The sequence below is a fragment of the Sphaerodactylus townsendi genome, linkage group LG01, assembly GCF_021028975.2.
Source record: "Sphaerodactylus townsendi isolate TG3544 linkage group LG01, MPM_Stown_v2.3, whole genome shotgun sequence".
Taxonomy (NCBI): domain Eukaryota; kingdom Metazoa; phylum Chordata; class Lepidosauria; order Squamata; family Sphaerodactylidae; genus Sphaerodactylus; species Sphaerodactylus townsendi.
The window spans coordinates 34782255-34809007 of record NC_059425.1 but is presented as its reverse complement, the minus strand read 5'-3'; the positions used below and the strand labels follow the sequence as shown (position 1 = coordinate 34809007).

At 41.0% G+C, this 26753-nt stretch overlaps 1 protein-coding gene across 6 annotated transcripts in view; it reads right to left on the bottom strand.

Annotated features, from left to right (window-relative positions):
• The window catches only part of USP34 (ubiquitin specific peptidase 34), a 117333-nt gene that overhangs the window by 40361 nt on the left and 50219 nt on the right, over positions 1–26753 (bottom strand). For 4 of the 6 annotated variants that reach the window (XM_048517715.1, XM_048517742.1, XM_048517723.1 and 1 more), the window contains exons 20-42: positions 24892–24987; positions 21535–21617; positions 20112–20266; positions 19900–20013; positions 17816–17915; positions 17504–17663; positions 16408–16534; positions 16169–16331; positions 14874–14974; positions 13229–13438; positions 12785–12910; positions 12171–12293; positions 11998–12081; positions 11097–11183; positions 9736–9936; positions 8169–8251; positions 6564–6604; positions 5600–5724; positions 5115–5267; positions 3677–3781; positions 2143–2198; positions 1908–2028; positions 101–284 (exon numbers count right to left, since the gene is read on the bottom strand). In XM_048517715.1, the coding sequence (XP_048373672.1) occupies positions 101–284; positions 1908–2028; positions 2143–2198; positions 3677–3781; positions 5115–5267; positions 5600–5724; positions 6564–6604; positions 8169–8251; positions 9736–9936; positions 11097–11183; positions 11998–12081; positions 12171–12293; positions 12785–12910; positions 13229–13438; positions 14874–14974; positions 16169–16331; positions 16408–16534; positions 17504–17663; positions 17816–17915; positions 19900–20013; positions 20112–20266; positions 21535–21617; positions 24892–24987 (2798 nt within the window). The remainder of the gene's footprint in view (positions 1–100; positions 285–1907; positions 2029–2142; positions 2199–3676; positions 3782–5114; positions 5268–5599; positions 5725–6563; positions 6605–8168; positions 8252–9735; positions 9937–11096; positions 11184–11997; positions 12082–12170; positions 12294–12784; positions 12911–13228; positions 13439–14873; positions 14975–16168; positions 16332–16407; positions 16535–17503; positions 17664–17815; positions 17916–19899; positions 20014–20111; positions 20267–21534; positions 21618–24891; positions 24988–26753) is intronic. The other 2 variants (XM_048517732.1, XM_048517759.1) reach the window with 1 other exon arrangement.

Genomic DNA, 26753 nt, shown 5'->3' with positions numbered 1-26753 from the left:
AAAATAAGAAAACTATTTTAATTGAGAAATATTGCATTATCAACAAAGGGCTGAAAAACTAACATTGAAAAAAGAAACACGAAAAACTAAATGTCCTTACACTGCATGTGTTGGGCCATAACCCAGTTGTGGAGCAGTCTGTAGTTCTCTACGGAACCCTTGACCATTTCTACTAACAAATCATAAGCAGCAGCCCTGGAAGAATGAGACTTGCACTTTGGCTGCTGGCGATCTTTTAGGCTTGGCAGCAAGAACAGGAGGTTGAAGATGTCTCTCAAGAACTCCTACAGAAGAAGCAGATCTAACAGTTTACACCAACATCAACAAGATGGAAGGTACACAGAACATTATACGCAGAAGCATTCTATAGAAATTGATGGGGCTTAAGTGGATTGCTACAGTCTAGCAAGGCTAACTCACTTCTGAGTGTGGCAAATCTCAATATATACAAGGCTGATTAACACAGTTGTTCCACGGGGAAAGATCTCTACATGTTGAGAAGTAGATATGAGCTACAAGAACTGACACAGTCTTCTATCAAGAAATAACATCACATTTGTATTATGTAGAATACTAGAAGCCAAGGCAGGTGGCAATAATAAAATAAAATAATAAAAAATTATTAAATCTATACCATTAAAACAAATAACCCAGATACAACATCTATATGTTCAAGCTGTTCCAAAATTAATACTTTTACCCTACAGTCTTGCCAAAGGTTCCCAAAGGGAGGTGCCTGCCTCACCCCTTCCAGTACAGTAGTGGAACAGCAATAGTAAAGGCCTAGGCTCAGATATTTTATTTATTTAATTCATTCATACACTGCTTTTCTCCCCAATAAGGACCCAAAACAGTTTATATCGTTCTCCTGTCCTCCAGTTTATCCTCACAACCCTGTAAGGTAGGTTATAATAAGACTGAACAGCTGATTAAAGGTCATCAAGCAAGTTTCCATGGCAAAAGTAGAGATTAGAACCTGGATCTTCCAGATAACTAGTCTGACACTTTTTCTTCATAGACAGTACCCTAGAGAGTGTGGAAAGTGCAAAGAGATTGTGTGACCATCATAAGAATGATCCTTATCTCACTACACGATTTTATAAGCCACAGAAAAACATGGATATAGACTATAGGTCCATGGTGGCGAACCTACGGCACTCCAGATGTTCATGGACTACAATTCCCATCAGCCCCTGCCAGCATGGCCAATTGGTAGCCAATTGTTGAATTAAATCTAAACAGTAACATTCCATTCTGAGGTGATCACGGCAAAGACCATGTGAGAGTTGTGAGGAATGACAGCACTAATCAGTGCACCACCATCACCTCAACTAGCTGGTACTAAAGAATGTTCTGTTAGATTCAGCTTACATAAAGTGTCATTTAAGTAGCGGCAGAGAACAAGTGTTCCCAAGGTTCAGGCTCACGCCTCCTGCACAGGGGAACTTCCCCTGAATGTCTAAATCAAGACTGTAGTGATAATTTGCTTCACCTTATCTCAAAAAGAGTAAAGCAGATCCAACTTATGATGGTTGAAACTACCAGATTTATTTCCCCACTTCTACATGCCTGCTGGGTGACCTTGGCTTAGTCACAGTTCATTTAGACTTCTCTCAGCCCCACCTACTTCACAAGATGTTTGTTTTGGGGAGAGGAAGGGAAACAAGAAAGGGGGAATAAATCCAAACTCTTCTTCTTCTTTATTACCAGTGTATATGTTATAATATGTGTGTCTTTGTACATTTCTACATAAGAACAATTTGTCCATCAGTTCATTTATTCAAGCATCCTGATAACACTGCCTCTTGACAAGTTTTTCAAAAGCAAAATGTTCATAACAGAAATACAAACTGAAGATGTGGTGTCAGCACTCTCTGTATAGTCTCTTTCAGGCGCTCAATAGTTACCTGCCCTTCTCGGGAAAATTTAAAAGGTGGTTTGTGTTTAACAACACTTGTTGCCAGACGCAAAAGACCTGTCAGGCCATCATCTTCTATGTTACCCTCTTGATGGTCAAGAATTTCTCTGCTGCAAAACACAACGAGCGTATCTGTTAAGTCCGGTAAGTATGTCTCCTCTTGTGTCAACAGTGTAAAAAACCTCCATGTTTTAAAAGTAAATTAATGGAATTAAAAAGGATACCTTCGAATGCAGTCAGCCAAATGTCTTGCCAAGGCATCCAAATCAACCAGTGTTGTCTAATTTAAAAACAAAATGAAAATATGAATGTAACTGCTATGAGAGGAACTGAGAATCAGTGTGTGAATGTACAGAATGCAAATATGTAAATTCAGATTGCGTGTCCAAAAATACATACAATTTTAGTATCAAAATAGGTATTCTAAATTCCCATTCATTTAAAATAAAGCTTTAGACCAGTAGCCAAACAGCTTCTTCAAGTGTCCAAATTTTGGGTATGCCTCATGGATTTGCTATCTTTTCCCTCTGAACGGCGACCATCTTTAAAATTGTTGCCCTCCTTAAAATGAATGAGGTGACATTTGTTGCCAATGTGTTCTGCAACTCTTGTGATTATGTTCTCTTCCTAAGCTTTTTCAAGGGCAGACTGATAGTTCCCCATTTTGAAGCAGGCCTGTACATAGTCACATGCTCCACGTAACAACGGGGTAGGTTTAGGAACCTGAACACAATTAGCCGCATCGAGTTCTTCCAGACTGTCACTATGTCTCAAATGATTAATACAATTATGTGGGTTAGGAAAGCTAATATACGTTTCTGACCTAATAACTTTACTGGACTTAGTTTGCAATACAATTATCAGATGTTATAGAGAACACATATCACACAGCCCACCCATAAGCTATGGTTTAATAGTAAATTAGCTGTTCCCTGTGAAAAAAAATCACAGAGAGAAAGAAAGAAGTACAGAGAAAGAAAAATAAAAAGAAACTATCCAGATTGCTCTCAGAGCCGACTCTGCAGCCTGCTCTCTCTTGCCAAGGTAGGAGATGAACTGGAGCAGGTGACTCCCAAACAGGAAACAGTTCAAGCAGCCTCGACCTCTGCCTCCCTGATCCTGTAGAGCTGTGGAATCACTCTGGTGTGGACATGTCTTCCTGCCCTTCAAGGAGAAAGCAGCCCCTCTTGACCCAGTATCTCTAAAGCCTTGAGAAAGATTGAAGAGTATCAAAGATTTCATTTCTCAAGTCTGTGAAACTTGCAACAAGAAAAGAGAAACACCCTCCTTTTTTCTCCACCCCCCACCCCCCCGAAAAGGGAGAGGGATTTCTCTGGCATGGGGTGAGCCTTAGATAGTTTTGAAAAGCAGAGAAATATCACGCTGCTTTCAAAATTTCTCAGCTCAGCCCAAGACAGAGAGATGGCTCTTCCCCAAATCACAGAGAAAAATGAATGCGTCTTTCTCCCATGATTTAGAAAACATTCCACCTTCAAGAAACTTCACCCTCAGATATGAAGTGATGGAAGCCTGACTCAATTTTTTCTAAACAGCAGGGGTTTTGTTTAGACATAGTTAAATTGGGGGCGGCCTGACCCCAACCTTCACTCCTATGCCAAAGAACAGAGACACATGCCTGCTTGAGTGGAGTCCCACTAGATCCTGTCCCTGCCCTAATCAATGAATAAAATGTCCACAATGATCCCTTTGCAGAAAACAAACACCCGCCCTTTACAGCAACACTCATTTATACCTTACCTGACTAGCGTCTTTTACATGTATGTTATCTATTAGTTTGCACAGCAACCAAAAATATTCCTTACAGCCAGGCTGTAAGATGGGTTCTTCTTCATAATCTTCTATCTGAGAAAAGAAGTTACCATTTTTTCAAAACCATATTCACAAAACCATGCATATTATGAATGAGATAAATTTCTGATGGAGCAGTCGTTCTATTTTTACAGCTGATTTCTCTCAGGCAGAGCAAACACATCCTTTGCAAAGACTGCTGCCCAACTGCCCTGTGAACCTCAGGAGAGCCGGTAACCTTTGTAGAGGCCTCCATCACTCCACCCAGGATGTATTTTTGTGATGGATGCCCCTGAACGTATTGCCTGCCTATTTCACTTGCATGGTTCTATCTATGGAACCAAGCACAAGGAACAACCTGGTCAGGATACTCTCTTCCACCAGTGCAGAATGAACATGAATTTTTTTTCTCTTAGTAATATAAGGTGCTTACATGAGAAGGAACAACTCAAGCTTTGCTTTATAACCTGGGATACCTTTCCTGATTCATCTCTTCCAAGAAGGGTGAAAAGGAAAGCATGTGCCCGTGGTGGCGAACCTATGGCACTCCAGGTGTTCATGGACTACAATTCCCACCATACCCTGCCAGCAATTGGCCATGCTGGCAGGGGCTGATAGGAACTGTAGTCCATGAACATCTGGAGTGCCATAGGTTCGCCACCACTGGCATATGCTAACCGCCCACATATCAGAACTGTGTGTGAGCCAGGGCAGAGGAGAAAACACAATTTCACTGGTGCAGAAGGAGAGAGTCCCTTCTGACTATCAAAAAGGGTATGCTGATAAATATAGCATCTGCATGGACCAAAGTAACACGGGACAGGAACTATAGCACAGAGAAAGATTGGGTGAGAGTCAATCAAAAAGCTGGCTGGATCCACCACAGTAATTTCCCCCCAACATTCACTTATGACACTACAAATGTGGCTGTCAGTGTGTAAGACAATATCCTATATTGTATTTAATTTACTGAGAGGGCTCCTTTTGCTTATTTATGTTGAAATGTTGTACACTGCCCAGAGCCCTCCGGGGGTGGGCGGCATAAAAGTCAAATAAATACTAATACTAATAATAATAATTAACAGCACATAGGAAGTTACAAAGGCAGAGGACAGAGCAAAGCACAGGTTCGCTCTTTTGTTATTCAGTGAACAGCAAACCAATTTACGCAGTCTTTAATTTATGTTCTAATCAAGATGTGTTAACAACTTGGAGGCTTGGAAGAGACGTCAGAGAAAGTTTGCATGACATCGAAGAAACTATCTTTCCTTCCTTAAAAAAGCAAGACTCCAAATTTGAGAATAGTGAGTCTATGGAAGTTTTATCAAAAGTGTTCTCCCTCCTTTTTTTTTTGGCAACTGCTAGGTGAATGTTTTTGATTGTTTACCTTGATAGGTTTCAATGCCTGGGCATCAGGCAGAAACTTCAACAAAGTTGAGGCAGCCAGCAGCAGAAAAGATCTGTTTATTGATTCTCCCCCATCCAAACCAGACAACGATAATTTGTACAAACCATTACAGGACTCATGACGGACTGCAGTCTGAAATGAAAGAATAAAATAGAATTAATTTAAATGAAAGACAATTTTATTTCCCCTCAGCATGTTTATACATTGGTTTTACTGGGTCTGTTACAGCTTCTGTAGCTCTGAATGTAAACAATTGTGCGGATGTATCTTTGCAGAATTCAGATGAAATGTCTTTGCTTCAGAAAATCTTTTCAGAGATAAAACACAGACAAAAAAAATAGGAAAAATGATATTTAAATAAGTTTAGAGTAATTCACGATAAAAACCTGTCATGGAAAACTAAGCTTTTTGAAATGGTTGGAATACTTAAATTTGACAGGCTAAATGATTTTTTAAAAACCTACCTCTGGAATGAGAAGGGTAAGTTTCTTTAGCCAGTCATGTAAATTATCACTATCTGCCAGGCTGGATTTTACTACAGAGCAGCAGTGAGCCCAGCTCACCAAAAGCCACATTGAATAGTGAGTAACTAAGGAAAAACCAGAAACACAGCATTTTTACACAGAATTCATACACAACAACCCGCTCTGGGTTTTCTTTCAAGATCAAGAGCTAAGCAAGATCAACAGACTAAGGCAGAAGTGCTTTCCTGTCAGCCCTTCACACAGTCATCCTGCTTAAACTAGCCGGATGTGCTTGTAAACCTGTTTGAGTCTGACTGGAGAAGTGTTTTAAGCAACAAACTCCCCCCTCTCCTAATGCTCTACCAAACAAGTTTAGATCAATAAAAGTTACTGAAAATGGTACCTCTGCAAGTTTTCCCTCAATAAAAACTGTCAGAAAAAGATGTTCCCTGACAGGGCTGCTTTTGCTTCCCTCTTGAAGCCTGCCCATGGACCACTTCAACCCCTCTTTATAACTGGTCTGCTCTGTTTCTCTCCATGCAGCCTCCACCCTTCCAAAAGAAACAGACTGGGCAGTTAACACAAGCAAAACCCGTTATTTTATTCAGTGGAAAGGTTTATCTTGAAAAACTGCTCTGCAGAGGTATCCATATCTCAGATGGGAGCATGCCGAAACTAAATCTCCCTAAGTGGTAGAGATTATTCTGTGGAAGGGATTATCCTGGAAGGAATTCCTTTTTCTTTTTTGCTTTGTTTAGATCCTTCCACTGGGAGGAATTCCTGGTCCTGAGTGCTTAAAGGCAGCAGGGCTGTCAAAGAGCAAAACTTTTTCCCCTCCCCAGAAAGTTCATGGTACATCTTCCATAGTGATGTGACTAATTTCCTCTTCAGGATAATATGACATTAAATGTTAGCTGAATCAAGTAATCAGTTTCCTCTGCGAAGCATTCACTAAATCACTAACCTTCATGTCTCGACCTATGATCAGCTTGAGCTTTCAACACCCTGTTCAGAAAGAAAAACAATCCATTTAGACCTTGATGCAAAAATCTAACACATACTCCTGGAAAATGAAGCAATGAAAACTGGTACGCTCAAAATACAGACTCATTCACTCTGTCTATTCACTTACTCTATGCACGTTAGTGAAATACTGTTTTAAAAGGTTTTGTGCTCCCTTCTTGAAAACCCTTAATGAAACCAAAGTAGTGCACATCAGACTAAAAAGCAGCAACCATCATGTTAGAAAGTTGTTTTATGTTTAGGTTTGCCAAGTAAGAGGGCACATGAAGAATCATCAGGGAACAGAGGTCATTTTGACACAACTGGTCCTGCTAAAATCTCTGGGCGGAAAGCCACGCTGCCTGGTATAGAACACTATTTCCTTGTGTGTAGCCTACACCTATATAGAGAAATGAGTTCAGTAAGCTGTATGCTGAGTAGAATTGCCCATTTCAGGTTAGGACAGTGGTGGTGAACCTATGGCACGGGTGCCAGAGGTGGCACTCAGAGCCCTCTCTATGGGCACATGCAAACGGAGTGCCCCCCCCCATCTAGGCTGGCCTGGGCCACTGGGCTCAATTATTAGCATTAAACCTAAGACCTAGTTTTGGAGAAGCAGTGTAGGTAGCCCTGTTAAGCGCTGTTAAACCCCACTGATTTTCATGCGAAGAACTAAAGCGCAATCCTTTACCTGGGAGTAAGCTCGGTTGCTGGCAATGGGGCTTGCTTCTGAGTAAACCCTCCTAGGGTCGTGATTCACCCATTGGAAGAGTTGCTCGGTTGCTTCAAAGCCAAGCCATCAACTACCACCAAGCTTACACACACCTCGGAACCAACCTTTTTTCTAAACTAAAACCTCAGTATTCAGGTTAAATTGCCGTGTTGGCACTTTGCGATAAATAAGCAGGTTTGGGGTTGCAATTTGGGCACTCGGTCTCGAAAAGGCTCACCATCACTGGGTTAGGAAATACCTGAATATATTGGGGGGTAGAACCTGAGGGGGGTGCGATTTGGGGAGGGACCTCAACAGGGTATGATGCCAGAGTCCAGTTTTTTCTCCACGTGAACTGATCTCTGTCTTCTGGAGATCACCTATAATAATGGGAGATCTCTAGCAACCATCTGGAGGCTGACAACCCCAATGCTGGGTATCAGGAGGGATTGTAAGCTACCAGGCCCTGTTTCTACAGGACCCCGGGGGGAGGGGGGCGCCAAAGAAAGGGAAGGGCAGACTAGCTTGCAATGGGCTGCAGTAACCAGCATGGCAAGAAATCAAAGTCAGATCAGGATCATGACTAGGCTCCTCTTTGCCCCAACCCATTGGGAACTGTTGAAAACAAGAATGCCTTGCCTAGTTGGGTGCTTTCCCTCTCTCACATGATTGAGAAGCCGAGTCCGCAAAATACTGAACTTAGAAAACTGAATCTAGAAAAAATAATAGCTTCTACTATACTTTTTCAAGCAACATCTTATTCCTTTCTGAAATTCATCAAGTTCACTATGATGCTTTAATGCAAATATGTATACTATAAATCTTACCAAAAATATTAAAAAAAGGTTATTGTACCTAGGCGCCAAGTTGTCATATGTATAAGCAACACACATAAGTCGCTGAATCAAGCTGGTTCCCTGGACAAGTACAAGAAATACCTTTAAAAAAATTGAAGTCAAAAGAAAACAGTTAATGCAGCTGCTACCTTAAAAATTATATGCATTCTTTATACTTCTGAACAAACCCGAACAATAAATAACTATGGAAGGGCACAGACATAACGTCAAATCATGGTTTTCCACCTCATGAATGAGCCATACGGTGCCATTGCATATGAACAACAAACCACTACTTGCTGTCCTCACTGCAAACCTCGATTTCAAATATAGATTACACCACTGGTTTTAACACTTATTTGCAAGGAAAAGCACAAGTCGTAGGGTTGGATCCAGCCAGTTTTTTCACTCAATCTTATCTCATCACTCTCCATCCTACTGCCCTCATCCCACCTGGCTTTTGTCCTTGCAGGTCCCATTATCCACTTTTTGATCATCAATGGTGACACCCTCCTGCCTTTTTCTACCAGTGGAAACGCTAGCTGGATCCAACCCACAGTTTATGATTCAGACCTAATGGCAACTATTGTTTGCCATGAAAGCAGATGGCTCTCATTATTTCTATTTAGGTTTATTCATATAGTGGCAAATCATGGTTAACTATTACTTCTGAACCACACAGTGCTAGAGCAACAGTAGGTTAACCAGGGCTTCAACAAAACGTACATGAATACTCCAGTAACCACTTAAAATCTGCCAAAGGTAGGGTTTTGATGATATGCAAGAAAAAGTGTTCCACTGTCCAGCACCCTTAACAAATTAACAACAGCTCTTGTTAGAGCCTGAGCCTATTTCCTTTCAGCAGAGTCATTCTAAGCACAAGTGTCCCAAGTGCTTTGTAAGATCTCAGGTATTTTCAGCTAATTTTCCACTGGTCTGTTTAATTTGCCAATGTCGCCAGGTGAGCAGCAGCTTGTACCTGTTTACCATCATAACTGGCATAGGGAACCTGATTCTGCTGTATACACTAGGTTCATTATAAATCCAAGTTTACTTTTAGCTGTTGACGCTTTTGATCTCCTGGTGTTTCCAGGCCAATTGTTGTTCCTATCTATCCTATAAAAATGCCTTCACATGTTTGCTATTACATTTTTGGGGAATGGGCTATTTTTGGTAGAAAGGCACAATGGCAAAACTAATCTACATTTGACTTGTGGAACAAATGCAAAGAATAACTCACTGTCAGGATACCCTCTCCCTCCACAAATGGAGACCTGTTTCTTGCTAGAAATTTGTAACTTAATTCATAATGAAATTTTACCGTGAACTGAGAAACTGACTGTCGTGATTCTAGAGATACAGAACTATAACGCCATGCCAAATGCCTATTCAGCATAGCTTTGTGTTCTTTCATTGTGTTAAATTGCTGCCTTAAGGTTTGTCTATACCTGGCTGAGGAAGCCTGCAGGCAGAGGTCACGTATTCTGAAAGAATTAGACAAACATTGATGCCAGGGAAGGGACACTGTGTCTTAGTCCAAATAGTTTAAAACATTTGTGCTGGAAATTGAGCCATTCATGTCTCACCTCTGTCAAGCGGGGTATGTGAAGGCCCTTCACGTGGTCTCCTGCAGTCTTCCGTGATTTCCCTGGCCAAGTTCTTTTCCTGTGGCTCTCTGCTACACCAGACCAGGCAAAGACATCGTGATAAGCCAAATCCAAATCTGAGGGATCCACTGCAAACTGGCAGATCAATTTCAGCAAGCAGGCTAGACAGTCAAGTAGCCACTGCAAGTAAAGAAATTCAGCTCACAGTTTTCAGCTGGTTCATTGCTCTGATTTTCATTTATTTAATATCACTTTATCAACATGTACGATGCCTTTCAGAACACAAGACAAATCCCTCCCCAGATGGTACTATAATCTAAAAATCTGAAGCAGCATAGGGAGGAGAAGTGGCATTGTACAGGTGTCGTAGGAAGTGATTTTAGGAGAAAGGTGTAGCAAGAGAGGAAGGGGAATATGAACTTGGATTAAATGATTTGAAGGGGAATATGAACTTGGATTAAATGATTTGAAGGGGAAGATGAACTTGGATTAAATGAGGATGAGGAATCTGGAACAGCAAAGTATTAAGCAGGGATGCATGATAATATGAGTACAGAGAGATAAAGGTAGGGGAAAAGGTCACAGAAAGTATTTGTGCTGCATCTGAGATTAGACAGGGAGCCAGTAAAGGGATTTAAGAAATGGCATCACATGGTCAGAACAATAAAATGGAGGAATTATTTTGAAAGCAGAATGCTATGTAGAGGCAACAACTGATTAAAATGAAGCACCACAGCATAGAAGGCTGACATAGGCAAGGCAACAGGTTAGAAAGTGACTAAGTGTTTGCATTTCGCAGTGTTGCAAAAGGGAGAACAGAGTAAAAAAAGTGTTGCCAATGGACCTGGGAACAACAAGAAGAGCAAGGATGGAAAAGTAAGACATTAAGTTTTGGATATAATGAGCTCGAGACAGTGACGAGACATCCAAAAGGAAATTTCAGACAGGTCATTGGACATGAGGGACTACACAGGAGAAAATTCGGGGTGGAGAGGTAGTGCTGTGTAACATCAGCATATATTTAGACAGGTAATATCAACTTAAAAGATTTTAGAAACTGTAGCGAGAGAAAAAATGCCTTCAACCCTGAGGGGAAAAGCTCCTTAAAATTGCAGGCTTCAATGCAGAGGAACATGGTGGATGGCCTTGTACATGCACAAAATTTGCTATCAAAATGAATGAGGAAAGCCTTGCAGGTGGGAAGCTCTGAACATGCACACCCTGGCTTGATCAGGAAAACAAGTTCCCAGCAGTGGCCATGCTTATGCCTTTGATGTCCATCTTACAAATAAGAATCTGGCAAATCTGATTAAAGGGGAACATAACAAAGGAGGACCTACCACAGTCCATGATTCCTGCTCTTTAGGCTCCAGAATTCCAGAGTTAAAGATTTCCAGTAGCTGCTGGAGCCCCCCAGAAGCAACAAACTGTTTTTTAAAAAAGTTACAATCAGTATCGATATAAAATATTATGTTGCATGATAGAAACCTCTCTAGCAAACATTACTAAGCAGCTTTTTATTTTCTCAAGAACCACCGACCTACTAAAGGTGTTCTGAACTGTTCTATGGCAACTCTCCTGATATTGCTTCAAATCCTACACATTAACTCATCAATTTGATGCTGCTACGTTTTGACGGTTCGGTATCAGCAACCAGCGCCTTGGTAAGCAAATCGGAGGAATTCTGCCATTTATGATTCATACTTTTTTTTAATCCCAGCGAAACGTAAAAAGCGCAGTATTTTCGATAAAAGATAACAATGTCTCTTGTTCACTATTACTTCTACAACAGATGGCACAACATAATGTATTGCATTGGCTTAATATTGACCACACCCATCCATATCCTAAGTAATAAATGCAAAGGATTTGCAGGAAATATCCAATGGGTTGCAATTCCCTTGGGATGATTTGTTCTCTACATACTATCTGAAGTAAAATAACCCAAGAAACCCATAGGTTTCTACTGCATTGTTAAATCTTTTACATATATACAGTGGAAATGCAGTTTTAATGCCTTGATGTATGCCAGCTTGGGGACCTTATTTGGGTGTGGAGGAGACACAGAAATGTTTATGTAAAATAAATAAAATCTAACTCTATAATCTTATCCTTGGGAACATAACAAGGCTTTTGATATCAGGATTTCAGCAAGCAAGATGTTTGTCTGACATATGTTGGACCCTTCCACCATAAGAAAAAACTATTATGCATACATTCTTGTCACCACTAGAAACTTACCTTGCAGCTCCAAGTGTTCTTACTATTTTCTATTTGATCTTCACTTGAATCATCAGAGTCTGGATACAGATCACTGTAACTTCCCTTTAGTAAAAAGACCACAACCCCTAAATTATTATCATAAAATATTTTTATGTAATTGCAAGAAACTTTAAAATATAAATTGATTGTACCGTGGATTCCCGCCTTATTCTTCTGTTGGGTTTTCCAAGAGCTTCAATGATTTCAAGGGCATACAAAAGTTTATGGGCACTTTTTATTCTCAGGAGATCTTTCCAATTGAATCCATCATTACCCTTTAAAAAGATCAAAGCATTACAACCAGTAAAGCCAGCATACTAGGCTGAGGAGACATCTAATAACTTTGTGTGTGCGTGTTTTCCTTATATTACATTAGCATTCCTGAATTACTTAAACTATACTAAATAGAAGATAACGATGATTACAAGTATGAAGTGACAGCTCTTGATCGTCTAATGCATGTTCAGGTTGTCTGAGGCCAAAATAAAAGTGACAGAAAAATGCTGGAGTGGTGAAATTTCCCTCAGATGCTGAAGAAGCAACTCACTTGTCAATTTATTTTTTAAATTTGAAATTGAAAAACTACTTGAAATTTCAGCACTGCAAACAGCTGCAAAAGATATTTCAAAGCAATCCTCTGCCATGAATTCAATGGTCTCATTGTACAACTCACTGGTTCTCCAATGTGAACATAAGAAAACTTCAAATAGGATGAGTGCAAATGTGACAGGAGGAAATATTTAAGGAAGAACTTAAATTCACTCACCTGTTCATCTGAAATATTTTGGAATGCCTGCAGCATATTGGGACATGTAGGCAGAAGCATTAACAGCTCCCAGACTCTCCTTGATAGATTTTCTGCATGAAGGTGGAGTTCTTCACATTTTATGCTCTGCAAAGACATAAATGCACATCAAAATGTCATATATTAAGCTAAACCAATCGTTGTGAAATACTTTGCATTATTTACTGCCAGTTTATAAACAACACAGGAGGACATACAAACCTCACTGGAGTTAATCTGAGACACATTTGAAAAGGCAAGTAAAATGAAATACAAAGAATAATATAAAATCTACTGAACTGATAAACTGAATTGATAAACGGAGTTATTATAATTTACAATTTTTTAAAAAAATATTCCAATCTTTAAAGTGCTACATCACTGTCAATTGTGGATACGCCTACACAAAAACTTGATCAAAATTACCTCACTATCTTCCATAGCTACTTCTGCAGGAGGCGGTTTAAAAGAGGCAAGCATCTCCAATAAATCAAAGAGAGTGGTAAGGTGAGGTTCTTGAAGAAGTAAGAGCATTGGGATGTTGTCCTTCTGGGGAGGTGGTAAGCAGGATGCTGGAAGCTGAACACCTTCCCCCTTTCGCTCTCTCCTCGGAGCACCCAAGGACACAAACACCATCTTGAAGGAAAAAATGAGGATATTTTTAAAAGAAAAAAAATTATACCACCTCCCACCAATACTCCAAGGTAACATGATTTGCATGTCAGTTTCTTAGAAGGTGACACGATCCCAAGCCTAGCCCTGTGGCCAAGGATGCTAGAAGCCAGTCCTCTGCTGATGAAATGGTTTTACCTCACAGAGAGTTTTTGTTCTTTCATTACAACTTTCCATGGCTATGAGATTACATCTGATATAATACAGTCTGACTTGCTCTGTGCCAAAACTTTTTCATTACCATAACAGTGCTTGATGACTAAAGATTCCAACTAAAAGAATCACAGGATTGCTGGGAGGCAGAACATCTTTCCATCTTGGATTATTCTGTAACTGTTAAACCCCTGCATTGGTTAAAAAGCTTCCTTGGACATGTCTATGTACTCCCAGTGAACTCAAAATGGGAGCAAGATATACACATGCAGAGTGGAGCTCAAGAGTCTGACTTTGCAGGCAATCACAGTTTGCCTAAATACTATCTTAATGCATGGTTAGAACACAGATGTAAAAACACTGGGTCTGATAGTACCAAACAGTATCTGTATCTGAGACTCCTCTCCAGGCTCTCTAGTAGCTAACCACATGAAGAGCCTGAACTGCGGACTGCAAGCATGCTATATGCATTCTGTACATGTCTTTCTTATCCTAGTATATATGTTACCAATTAGTGGACTGACCTCATGCTGGCATTAATGGCGTGCTAAAATGGCAGCACATCAGATAGGACTGTTAGTTATGAGTGTTAAAACTATAGCTTGTCTAAAAAATAGAAAATTGACAAAGTAAGAGAGGTTTTAATTGGTAAGAAGTTACATGCACACAAGTACCTTGATTTATTTATATACATAGAAAGGTACTGCACTGATTTTTATGGTACTGTAGAGTTTAAAGCAGTGATTCTCACTCACTGGCTCAGAAACTACATGAAGTTCTTAGAAATGCTACTTGGGCTCTTCTGAGCACTATCCCCCAGTAAGCCACTTCCTCTGTATTTCAGAAAAGTGGGCAAGGTCCTTGGATGGTGGAGCTCATAGTGGGCAGCCAGCTTCCACCTTGAAGCAGCCACGGCAAGACAAATGGATAAGCTGCAAATCTCCCTTGAAGTGCAGACCACATTCTAGAGATGGCTCTTTTGATTGATGGAAATTGAAAATGTGGCTTTCCCCAAGCTTCTGAGTGAATTCCACTGGTATGAAGAGATGGGCATCCTACTACAACCCTAAGTGAATGAGGTATTTGTTTTACTGCTGTCCCTGAAGAAGGTTCCTCTGACTTGAAAAGTGCTGGGCCTCAGTAAGTTGGTTCAAGTGCATTTTTTAAAGGCTCTTCTTTATCCTTCAACTTTTACCACCATATAGCAACCATCAGGCAAAATTATTCCTCATGGGATTATCAATACCTGCATATCTTTGAAACCTAATTCATGAAGAGTCTTTTCATCATAATCAGTTGTCAGTTCATGTCCAGATGAGATCATTCTCACAGGTCCCATGAGACCACCTAAAATAGAGCAAAGCCTATTTTACTAATTGGCTGAAGGTTTTGTGTTTGTTTTTTTTTAAAAGAAACAGTTTTATAAGATAGAGGCCAAACCATTATTTTCTGAAGTCCACCACTGTTTCCCATCCATGCTGATTGGGTTCCATTACTTTCCTTTATTAGGCTAATATTTTAATAATTACATTAATGTATTAAACTGGGGAGATAAGTCTTGGAAAATATGAATGGTGGAATGTCATAAAATTACTGTTTGGCACAGAATATATATCCATAAATCAAGAAACAAACTAAAATGCAAGACAAATTGTTTATCTTCCATGCAAGTCTTAATTTTTGGTATTGGATGCTACAGATCTATAAGAAATGGATTCTTTACTGAGACATATAACAGATTCTATTATACATTATTATGTTAATGATGCTACGATTCATGTATGTATGTTATTAATTATGAATTGCAAATAAAATGTCAAAAAAAGAAATGGATTCTGATTTTGATTATTATTATTATTTATTAAACTTTTATACCGCCCACCCCCAATGGGCTCTGAGCGGTGTACAACAAAAACAACATAGTATAACATAACAACTAGAGTGCTCTCATAATTTAAATATAAATACAATATAAATATGGGCTCCACAATTAAAACAGTGAAGGCCATTTAAAACACAGCGTACAAAATATGAAATAGTGTCCAGACGATCTAAAAAACCCCTCTTGAGAGGGAGATGGAAAGGCGCATAGATGTAATAAGGGCCGCAGATGTTAAAAGAGGGAGGGAGGCGGTGCCATCAGTGGCCAGCTTCTCCAAAGACCCGGTGGAACAGCTTGGTCTTACAGGCGCTGCGGAACTCGCCAACTGCAGGGCCCGGGCAGTTGGAGGGAGAGTGTTCCACCAGGCAGGGGCCAGCCGCATCACTGAGGGGCCGGGGACCACCAGGAGATTGGCCTCCGCCGCAGAGACTGAATTGGGACATGGGGGGGCAGACAGCATTTCTCTGCTACAGACCCTGGAAATCTGTTCCAGATAAGATTTAGCTAGATGTACCAGTGATGTAGGCACTGCATGTGTTCCTGTGACAGGACTGTGCCATAATGAACTAACTAGTGATGATCTTGGCAAAACTCTAAACTGATAGCTAATAATATAGGCACGTGGTGCAAGTTATGTCAAGAGATGCTTTACTGCTTACCTGGAAACTCTCCTTTCCGACTACTTTGTCCAAACTCCTGCAGCTGCGCTTGTTGATTTATCTGTTCTTTCTGCAGATTCTCATACCAATGTGTAACCTCAGCTCTTAGATCTGCTACTTGATCACTAGGATACATTTCAATTGTCATCTGAAATAAAACATGCTAGCTTAATGGAGAATAACCAAAGGACACAGGGAATAAATAACGCTTCTCTGGCATAAAAATTACCAGCACATACCTTGTCAGGAAGTCCAGCTGGCTGACAGACAATTCTTAGAGGCAACGACTGTTTGTCACTCAATGCTTTTAAATGGCTGCTGATGCCAGTGCCCTCAATTTGCCATTGTCTCAAATGATATGCAAACCTGAACAGGGAGCAATACCATACAAAAATGTAAACTGTTGAAAATTTGTGGCATAAGCAAACATCTTTTGGAAGCGTTAAGGCTTTCCTATTATGGCTGGCTTTGAGGGCTAAGCTGAAACCAGCACTGGATAAAGGAAAAGGAGTTCTAGTAGATTGCTAAACGTTTTAGATATTGTTGATTCACTATCTTGACTGGTTCCAAGAACCTCAGATTTAATTGCAGGAGAACAGGGGTACTTTTCCTCAACAGGATCCCCCTTCACCTGCCCCAACCCCCCTCCATCTGCCCAAACCTATTAAACAGCTTCTGAAAGCAACAGGCAATGCAAAATTATGTTAAGATTCTGTTGGTTCAGACCAAGCAATTCCACTGAGCTACTGCAATCCTCATGTATATATTTAAACAGCTCTTTAAATTACTGTCTTTACGATTTGGGGTCTTTTGACAGAGACCCACACTGAAGCTGGTGAGAGCAGCATAAAAATCTGATTAGTAACTGAAGAAGCAAATTATACAAGTTACTATTATTGTTCTGACATGGATGACCCAGACTAGCCCAATCTCATCTGATCTCAGAAGCTAAGCATGGTTGACCCTGCTCAGTACTTGGATGGTAGACCACCAAGGAAGCCCAGGGTTGCTACACAGAAGCAGGGAATGGCAAACCATCTCTGGACATCTCTTGCTTTGAACACTCTACCAATACCCAACCTGACAGCACTTTCTACGACTACTATTGATTTTTGCTCTTCACATACATTTTTGCTCTTTACAATTCTCTTTACATAGTCACAATTTGTATATTCTATATACAGTTAAGTACTATTCAAATTATGAAATTATGATTTGATCTGATGAATATTTGTCACGACTACCATCTCAAACAGTCTTTTTATATTAAATAAAGTGATTTGAAAAGGTCAGAGAACATCATCTTCCCCCAATCCAATGCAAACATTTTTTTACCTTCTCCGAAAAGCTTCTAAATGAGTCTTAAGCATAAGTAGCCCACGTTCAATAATAGTGAGACTTGAATGTGAATCATGCTCAAGATTGCTAGACGCTATCATTAGACTTTCCATGCACTTGCTAATAAATTCTTGTTCTTTCTCTAAACCCGTTTTACCTGAAAGACAATTCAGAAGAGAATGATCAGCAGCAACACGAACTATAAATATTTTGGGTTTGTAACAGCTATAAACTTGTTGAAAGTTATTCCGCCTCCCGCCCCAGTAAGAAGTGGGATGTCCCTCTTTACTCTTTTATTAAATGGCATACCATTAATATAATAGGAATTAATATACTGGATCGCAGCACGGCTCACATCTCCAGACTGTGCTCTTAAAGCAATGCCCCAAAACTGGTCCATACCACATAACTGTAGAAAGAAATGAAGAACTAGTTATCCATTTAGATTGTTTATATCTGATCTATCAATATATTTTGTAGTCTTGTCTACAGAATATGGCCAGTGGTGAGACCTACCACCTGTCCTCTCAATCCGCATGCCTCATGGATGGTGAAAACCTGAGGCAAGGTGGTATAGGTCCCCTGTTGGATATCCTCAACAATTCCAGGGAGCAAAGAGTATTTCCAGGGAGACTAAAAGAAGTGGTGGTCCGCCCCCTCTTGAAAAAGCCATGTTTGGGTCCTGTGGATCCGGCCAACTACTGCCGGGTTTTGAATCTATCATTCCTGGGTAAGGTGGTTGAGAGAGTGGGATGGCATAGCTCCAGACAATTCTGGATGACTCATCAGCCTTGGATTGTTTCCAGTTGGCTTTCGCCCTGGCCAAGGGACAAAGACTATGCTAGTTGCCATCACAGACGAGCTCCGCTTACGGGTGTTATTAGACCTTGATGTGGTTGATCACGATCTTCTGACCCACCAACTCACTGATGCTGGGATACAGGGGACGGCCCTGAAGTGGCTGACCTCGTTTCCCTAGGACTGGGGACAGCAGGTGACAATTGGTCGGGGGGCGGGGTATGTCCCAGCAGCAGCCCCTGGTTTGTGGGGTGCTGCAGGGGGCTTTTCTTTTCCCCAATGCTAAGATCTACATGCCATTCCAGCACAGCTGGTTTGGAGCTTTGGGCTGGGTTGTCACCAGTATGCAGATGACACTTTTTCTGTTGATAGAGGGTCAGCTGGCCGCTGCCCACACTGCTCTGGCTCATGTTTAGATGTCATGGTTTTGATACCTGCTGTGTCCATCAAAAGCCTGGGTGTGACTTTGGAGTCGTCCCTATCTATGGAGGCCCAGGTCACACAGAAGGCAAAAGCCACTTTTCCCCATCTTTGCCAAGTCAGACAGCTGCCTTCCAAACCTGTCCTGATCAGATATGGGCACAGTGATCCATGTGATGGTCACCTCAAGGCTAGACTACTGTAACTCGCTCTATGCAGGCCTACCTTTGAGACAGACCTGGAAATAAGATTGTTCCAGAGCACCGTGGCGAGACTCCACACTAGGACTTTGGTGAGGAATATACAACACCAGTTGCATGCTGGTTGCACTAGTTACCAGCCGAATTCCAGATCACGTCCAAAGTGTTGGTATTAATTTTTAAGGCCTTGAGTGGTCTAAGGCCCTCATAGCTTCGAAACCACATCTCCCCATACCGCCCTCAAAGGACCCTTCTATCGTCCAATGATAATCTGCTGGTGGTCCCTGGCTTGAAGGACATCTAGTTGGCCTCAATGAGAGCCAGGACCTTTTTGGTGGAACTCTCTGTCAGTTGACACTGTGGGACCATAACCAGTTTTGTAAGACCTGTAAGATGGAGATGTTCCACTGGGCCTTTGGTCGAGGCCATTCCATGAGTTAACTGTCCATTTGATTTAGGTGGCCTCCCACACCCAAGTATGTCCAGTGCTATGATAACATGTGGAACATCACAAAACTTTCCATCTTGTGTATTGGCCCTCCACTCCCCTTTGACTGCCCCTCCTTGGGAAACTGAAATCCATAGTGGATGGAGAGTATTCTTAGGTTTGGGAATTTTAGTTGTCATCTGTATTAGATTAAGATTTATTGATTTTGATTATTGTATGGTTTATCTTTTGTATTTTTATCAGTGGTTAGCTGCTATGAGCCCGACTTCGGTCCGGGGGAGAGGGGGAGGCTGGATATAAATTCAATAAAATAAAAATAAACAAATCATTTTTAAATAAGAAGCCTCTTATTAGTCTTTACAGAGAAGCAGACTTCAAACGAAGATAATAAGGCCATATACTACTAGTTAATTAGTACCTCTCAGTAAATATTCACTTCTCACATTAATGCTTTTTTTTTTTACAATAAACTGAAGATTAATGCAAATCTTAGAAACAAGGGGAAATGTAGAAGTACCCTTGCTTACCTCTGAATTTGAGCCACCATCATATGCGCTGGTAGCTAATCGTGCCAAATTGCATAAATGCTGAAATAAATTTAATCCAGTCATACTAATTGTTTCAGGCTTTAGCTGGGGCATCTAAAAAGGTTGGAAAAGGAAGGGGGGAAATGGTCAAATATGTTTTAAACTTGAAACACTAATTTGTTACACATTAAATGGGTATGTATTCCTTCTACCTTTTCTAAAAAAAGATGCTTGTAGGTTTCCATTCCCATGGCATGCTGGTCTTTGCTTCGTACTTGATTTAAAAACCAGTGTAGCGCATCATCATAGCATTCAGAATCTTCTACTAAACAGTGCCACAATATGTCTACTTGTTCCAGACTCAATCCTAGAGATTAAAGCACCCAGAAAACCTTTGATTAACATCACTACAGATCATAAAACTGTGTTTAGTGACAATGGACGTCTACATTTATTTCATGACAATCTAGTATAAAACCAACTGGCAGCAGTAGCCACTAAAAGAGTAATGACAGTAAGAGTATATAATTTTGAAGTTTGCAGATTGAACTATAGCAAGCCATGGAGGAGAAAGTCAAATACGGAGGAGGAACAACCCATACAAGGGATATCTTCCTCAGCTGATGGAGAATATGAATAGTCCCTCTTGAATTCATCCACTAGGTGATAGAAAGATTGAATTTTTAAATACTCCATAAAAATAACAAGCTCCAACAAATGTATAAACTCTGTACCAGAAAAGCTAACACTTCAAGGACAGCACTATGTTTAAAAAAAACCCTTCTCAATATGTTAAGCTTTCATGTGTAGAAAGTGCGCCATTTAAGAACATAAGAACATGAACAAGCCAGATGGATCAGACCAGAGTCCATCTAGTCCAGCTCTCTGCTACTCCCAGTGGCCCACCAGGTACCTTTTGGATCTTAAATGCAGGATGTGAAAGCAATGGCCTTCTGCTGCTGTTGCTCCTGAGCACCTGGTCTGTTAAGGCATTTGCAATCTCAGATCAAGGAGGATCAAGATTGGTAGCCATAGATCGACTTCTCCTCCATAAATCTGTCCAAGCCCTTTTTAAAGCTAAAATTCAAACATTCAAATTTCAGACATATTTGAATGTTTCCGCATAAAAGAGAGCCCGAAATAGCTACATGCATTTTTCCTATGTATATGAACTAGCTCAAAAGTTGGAGAGGATTCCTGCAATTTTGCTTCTTAAATTGTATTTTCTTACTGCAAACTGTGCTGCATACTCAAGAGTACAGCAAAATTTGTTGGTGAAAGACAGTATCTTCCTAAGGCACACCTGCAAATGCCACAGCTGTTCAATCCATGGCCCTTATTGGTCCTATACCACCCCTTATCTGCTGGTTTGACCAGTGTTAATTTCTGAATTGAAGCACAGCTTGGCAGCTTAGAAATGGTAAGAAATTACTTGCTCAGCAGCCTTTTGCTAACACAACAGCATGCTTTCCTGTGTCCCTAAAGAAACAGTTTCGTGCCACTGTTTCTTTTCCTGTTGCAGCAATATTTGTCTACCTATCTGGTGGATATTTAACTGATACTTCTACTACCGGTATGACTATTATGGAGCTTCACAAAAATTAACCTGTAAAAATTGGTATAATAAGAACATACTGAAGTGATCTGGTGATCCCAGAGTTGAAAAAACACATGTCAAAAACTGAAGGCGAACTTGAACTTCAGCACTGTGACTGTACCTGTAATTGAAGAGAAAAGTTTTTTCAGTACATTCTCTATTTTAGGACACACCTGGTTGAATCCAGACTAAACAAGCATTTTTTTTCTGATTGCCACGCATCAGAAATCCTACCTTTATCTGCTACCTGCCTTCCCTCCTTTTCTCCCCCTGGGAGCCTCTCCCTAGGAAAATCTAGTCCACCCGAGCTGCGTAGAGTGAGCAAGATCCAGTTGTGCAGAGGGGAACCTGCAAGGACTTGTGAGGGGTCCTTCACTTTCCCCTGTATCCCCCCACCCTACACTCCCTCCTCTTTCTCTCCTCCTGGAAACCTCCACATCCTCACTTTATCCTGGCTCCTTCTCCCCCACTATCCAATCTACCTTCTAAATATAGCTGAAGGGGAAGGGGGGGGGGGAAGTCAAGTAGGTTAGACCAGTGGTTCTCAACCTTCCTAATGCTGCGACCCTTTAATACAGTTCCTCATGTTGTGGTGACCCCCAACCCTAACATTTATCCATTTTACAGATGGAGAACACTGATGCAGAGAGTCTTAGGCGACCCCTGTGAAAGGGTCATTCAACTCCCAAAGGGGTCCCGACCCACAGGTTGAGAACCACTGGGTTAGACTGAGAAAGTGTGACTGGTGCAAAGTCACCCAGCAAGTTTTTTTTGGCAAAGTTGGGATCAGAACCTAGGTTCTCCATATATTAGCCTGATGCTTGTAATAGCTGCACCACACTGGCTCTCAGGTAGAGGGGCTCCTTTTATTTTTATTTGGGGTGGGATATATCTGTGAAATTGTTTTTAATTTCAGATTTTTTCTGTGAACTATCCTGGAGTTCACTACCACATAAGGTGGCAGCAGGAAGAAGATCTATGCATTGTTGGATGGTTATTTATCTAGAGCCGTCTACCTTTCATGTTTGTAGAAAGAACTGTCTTGTCTATCCATGGGTCCAGTCTCTGAATTTACATAGATACAAATCTGGCCAAGTAGAGAATTAGCTACATTGATACTTGTTCTAATCTCCAGAAGTCAACAACTGTGTTTCATTTTCAAAAACCCTCTGACTTAATTGATATTTATGTGACTGTAGTATCAGCTTAATAAAGTGTTGGCTATAAACTAAACTTAGAGTTCTCAATGTTTAAAAGATTTTCTTTGAATTACATAAATTAAAAACAAGATGACCTAGAATGGTCCAGGCGAGACTGAAATCAGATTTCAGGAGCTAAGCAAAGTTGGTCCTGGTTAGTACTTTGATGGGGGAGACCACCAGAGGCGTTCCTCCCATTGGGCAAAGTGGGCAGTTGCCCAGGGCGCCCCCTTATGGGGAGCACAAACTGCAGGTTTGTTTGTGGGATTTTTTTGTATTTTCAGTGTTTTTTCGGTTTTGGCCTGCAGAGGGCGCAGTTTTTAGGCTAGCAGCACCAAAATTTCAGGGATTTTTCGGGAGGCTTTGGTGAGGTTTGGTCTAGGGCAGGGGTAGGGAACCTGCGGCTCTCCAGATGTTCAGGAACTACAATTCCCATCAGCCTCTGTCAGCATGGCCAATTGGCCATGCTGGTAGGGGCTGATGGGAATTGTAGTTCCTGAACATCTGGAGAGCCGCAGGTTCCCTACCCCTGGTCTAGGGAGTCCAAAGTTATGGACTCCCAAAGGGAGTGCCCCCATCCCCCATTGTTTCCAATGGGAGCTAATAGGAGATGGGGGCTACACCTTTGAGGGTCCATAACTTTGGCCTCCCTGAACCAAACTTCACCAAACCTGGGCGGTATCATCAGTAGGGTCTCACGAAGATACTCTGAAATGTTGGTGCTGTTATCTTAATAATTGCACCCCGACAGCAGGCACCCCCTAAATTTCCCCAGATTTTCCTTTTAAATCCACCCCTTCCTGCAAATGTTTGTTTTCTTTCTTTTATTCTCTCAGTGCCTAATAAAGGTTGTTATTATTATTATTATTAAATCCACCCCCTTCAACACAGATTTAAAGGCAGAATCTGAGGTCCCCAGTTTAAACATTGAAAGTGATGCTGTTTCAGGGTGCGGGAGAATCCACCCCAAACTGGGGACCCCAGATTCTCCCTTTAAGATGGATTTAAAAGGAGAATCTGGGCTTCCTAGTTTAAACACCATTGAAAATAATGCTGTTTGGGGTGGATTCCAGCATCACTTGTTTAAACTAGGGAGCTCAGATTCTCCTTTTAAATCCACCTTAAAGAGAGAATCTGGGGTTCCCAGTTTAAATAACATTGAAAGTGATGCTGTTTCCCCCCATTGGGGGGACTGGATACAACACCATAAAATCTTTTCATAGTAGTAATAAAACAGTTTGAAAGCATTTTGAAAATGTTTTCAAAAAATATTTCTTCTGTGTGGCATGGCCCATTGCTGTTTTCACATTTGTGAGTTGGGGCATGTTCTATAATGTGATGGTGACTTTGAAACCTGGTGGAAAAAATCATTGTTTGGTCATGGTGGGGGAGGGTGGCCGCCCATGGGGGAGGCATCAAACTAAGGTTTTGCCCAGGGCTCCAGTTTGCCTAGGTACGCCACTGGAGACCACAAAGGAACACCATGGTTATTGTGCAGAGGAAGGTCACCGCAAACCGAATGTTAGTCTCTTGCTTTGAAAACCCGACCGGCAGTGGTGGGATTTAGCAGGTTCGCACCACTTCGGTAGAACCAGTTGTTAAAATGGTGCTTGTAAACAACCAGTTGTTAAATTATTTGAATCCCACAACTGCCTATCGGGTTGTCATAAAGCAGCTGGATAACAATAGATTAATGACAGTCAGGATCCAAGGAATTATGCAGCTAACTCTGCACATCCAAGGGGATTTGGGGCTTGTATTCCTTCAACAGCAGCCTCCCACGCATGCCACATCATAAGCCATCAGAAGGATCAAAGGTAATTATAATACAGCAAAGGGATTCTGCTGTTCAAAGAATAAAAGGCCAAAAGTATTAGGTGTAGTTCAAGTATTTTGGATTTGGGCATATTTTGGATACTGGCCAATGTAACACATTACAGTACAATCTAATATTTACCCATATACCAAATCATGATAATCTTATCTATAAAAGCAGCTCACCCACCAACCATGGAGCCTTAAGAAGCTGGGATACATCTTCACTTATCCCTGGAGCCCATTAACACATGGCTGAGTCAATTCTGACCACTTATAATGTATATGTGGCCCTTTTGACAACATGGAAATGGATTTTAAAAGGATTAGAACAATACATACACAACAGATTAAAAACAGCCAAAGAAACATCATACTTACAATGCATGTTTGTGTTGTCCTTCCCTAACAGCCTGAATGTAGTGGACCAAATTATCAAAGAAGAGCTTCATCATATTAAGTTCTTTTTCAGCCCACCTGTACCAATTTGGAAGAGAATTTTTTCACATCAGTAGGATGCAGTGGAGAAAACTGATCACAAACCAACTATGAAAGCAATCGTTTAGAAGAAATTCTAAAAATTCCTAATAACATTTCTTGGCTCAAGTATGCTCAGAAATCTGACATGGTTCCAGAACTATCCTGGAGTTCACTACCACATAAGGTAGCAGCAGGAAGAAGATCTATGCACAGTTGGATGGTTAGTTAACTAGAGCAGTCCAACTTTATATATATATTGACACTCAAGGCAGTTTTAGAAGAAGAGAAGAACATTTTGGATTTATACCCCACCTTTCTCTCCTGTAATGAGACTCAAGGTGGTTTACAAACCCCTTCCCTTCACCTCCCCACAACAGACACCTTGTGAGGTAGGTGGGGCTGGGAGAGTTCTGAAGAACTATGACTAGTCCCAAGATCACCTGACAGGCTTCATGTTAGGAGCGGGGAAACAAATCTTGTTCACCAGATAAGACTACATCGCTCATGTGGAGAAGTGGAGAAGCAAACTTGGTTCTCCAGATTACAGTCCACCTGCTCGTAACCACTACACCAGGCTGTCTCTACAGAGTTTTAGAAAACACTTTGAGATCAACACAATTTAGAAAGAGAACGCTCCCAAAATTTAACTTAAGGCAACCCCACCCCCAAATGTTACCTCTGTGACATGGGAAGTTATAGCATGGCTCCTTCCTATGCTGCCAAGGTAATATAAGGAACTTGGTGGTGCGGCTACTACTTTCCCAATATATGCACCCAGAGAGAATTATGCTCTCAAGGAAACAACCTCCTGGTGGCCCCTGGCTGCAGAATTATCCAGCTGTCCTAGAACAGGGCCAGGGCTTTTTTGGCTCTGACCCATGCCTTGTAGAACTCTCTGTCAAGCGAGACCAGGGTCCTGAGGGACTTGGTTCAGTTTGTGCATGGCCTGCAAGACGGAGATCTTGTGCCAGACATACAGTCCAGGGCAGCAACGGTTTGAACATCTAAGATGGCTTCCCTCCCTTTCTCCCTCCTCCTTATCACCTCTGGATCCTCCACTTTTATCCCTTCTTTGACTATATCTGAGTGCAATTATTCGTGGCGCTCAGAGATAATGGAATGGAATTTTATGTTTTAACAGAAACCTGAGTTTTATCAACTCAGAATGAATTTTATTAAGCATATATAATGCCTGACATGAACTTATGTCAATATGTGATCGTTGCTGGGAGCCGCCCTGAGCCCAACTTTTGTTGGGAGTATAACCAGAACTAAAAATTGTTGTTATTGTGTTTAAAGAGTAAAAGGACTGCAAGCTAAAGAGATAGTTAAAAGAAATTAAACTTTAAAACACTGTAAGACTTCAGAATAGGTTAAGGTATAACCTGAAATATATAGTCTTGATTTCACATTTGCACAAGTGAAAATAGATGTGGAAGAGCTCATAGTAGACCAGAACCCTTCGGGGATGGGGCGGTATACTAAATTGAATAACAACAACAACAACAACAACAACTTCAATCAAGGCCAAAATCGAAAAATCCTCAGATGATGCAAAATGCAGATTGTGCAAAGAAGCTGATGATCATGTAGATCATGTCCTCAGCTGCTGCAAAAAGATTGCCCAGACTGAGTACAAACAGAGACACAACTCAGTGGCCAAGATGATCCACTGGAATTTATGCAAGCATTACAACATAAGAACAGCTAAGAACTGGTGGGAACATTGTCCAGAGAAAGTAATGGAAAATGAGAAGGGCAAG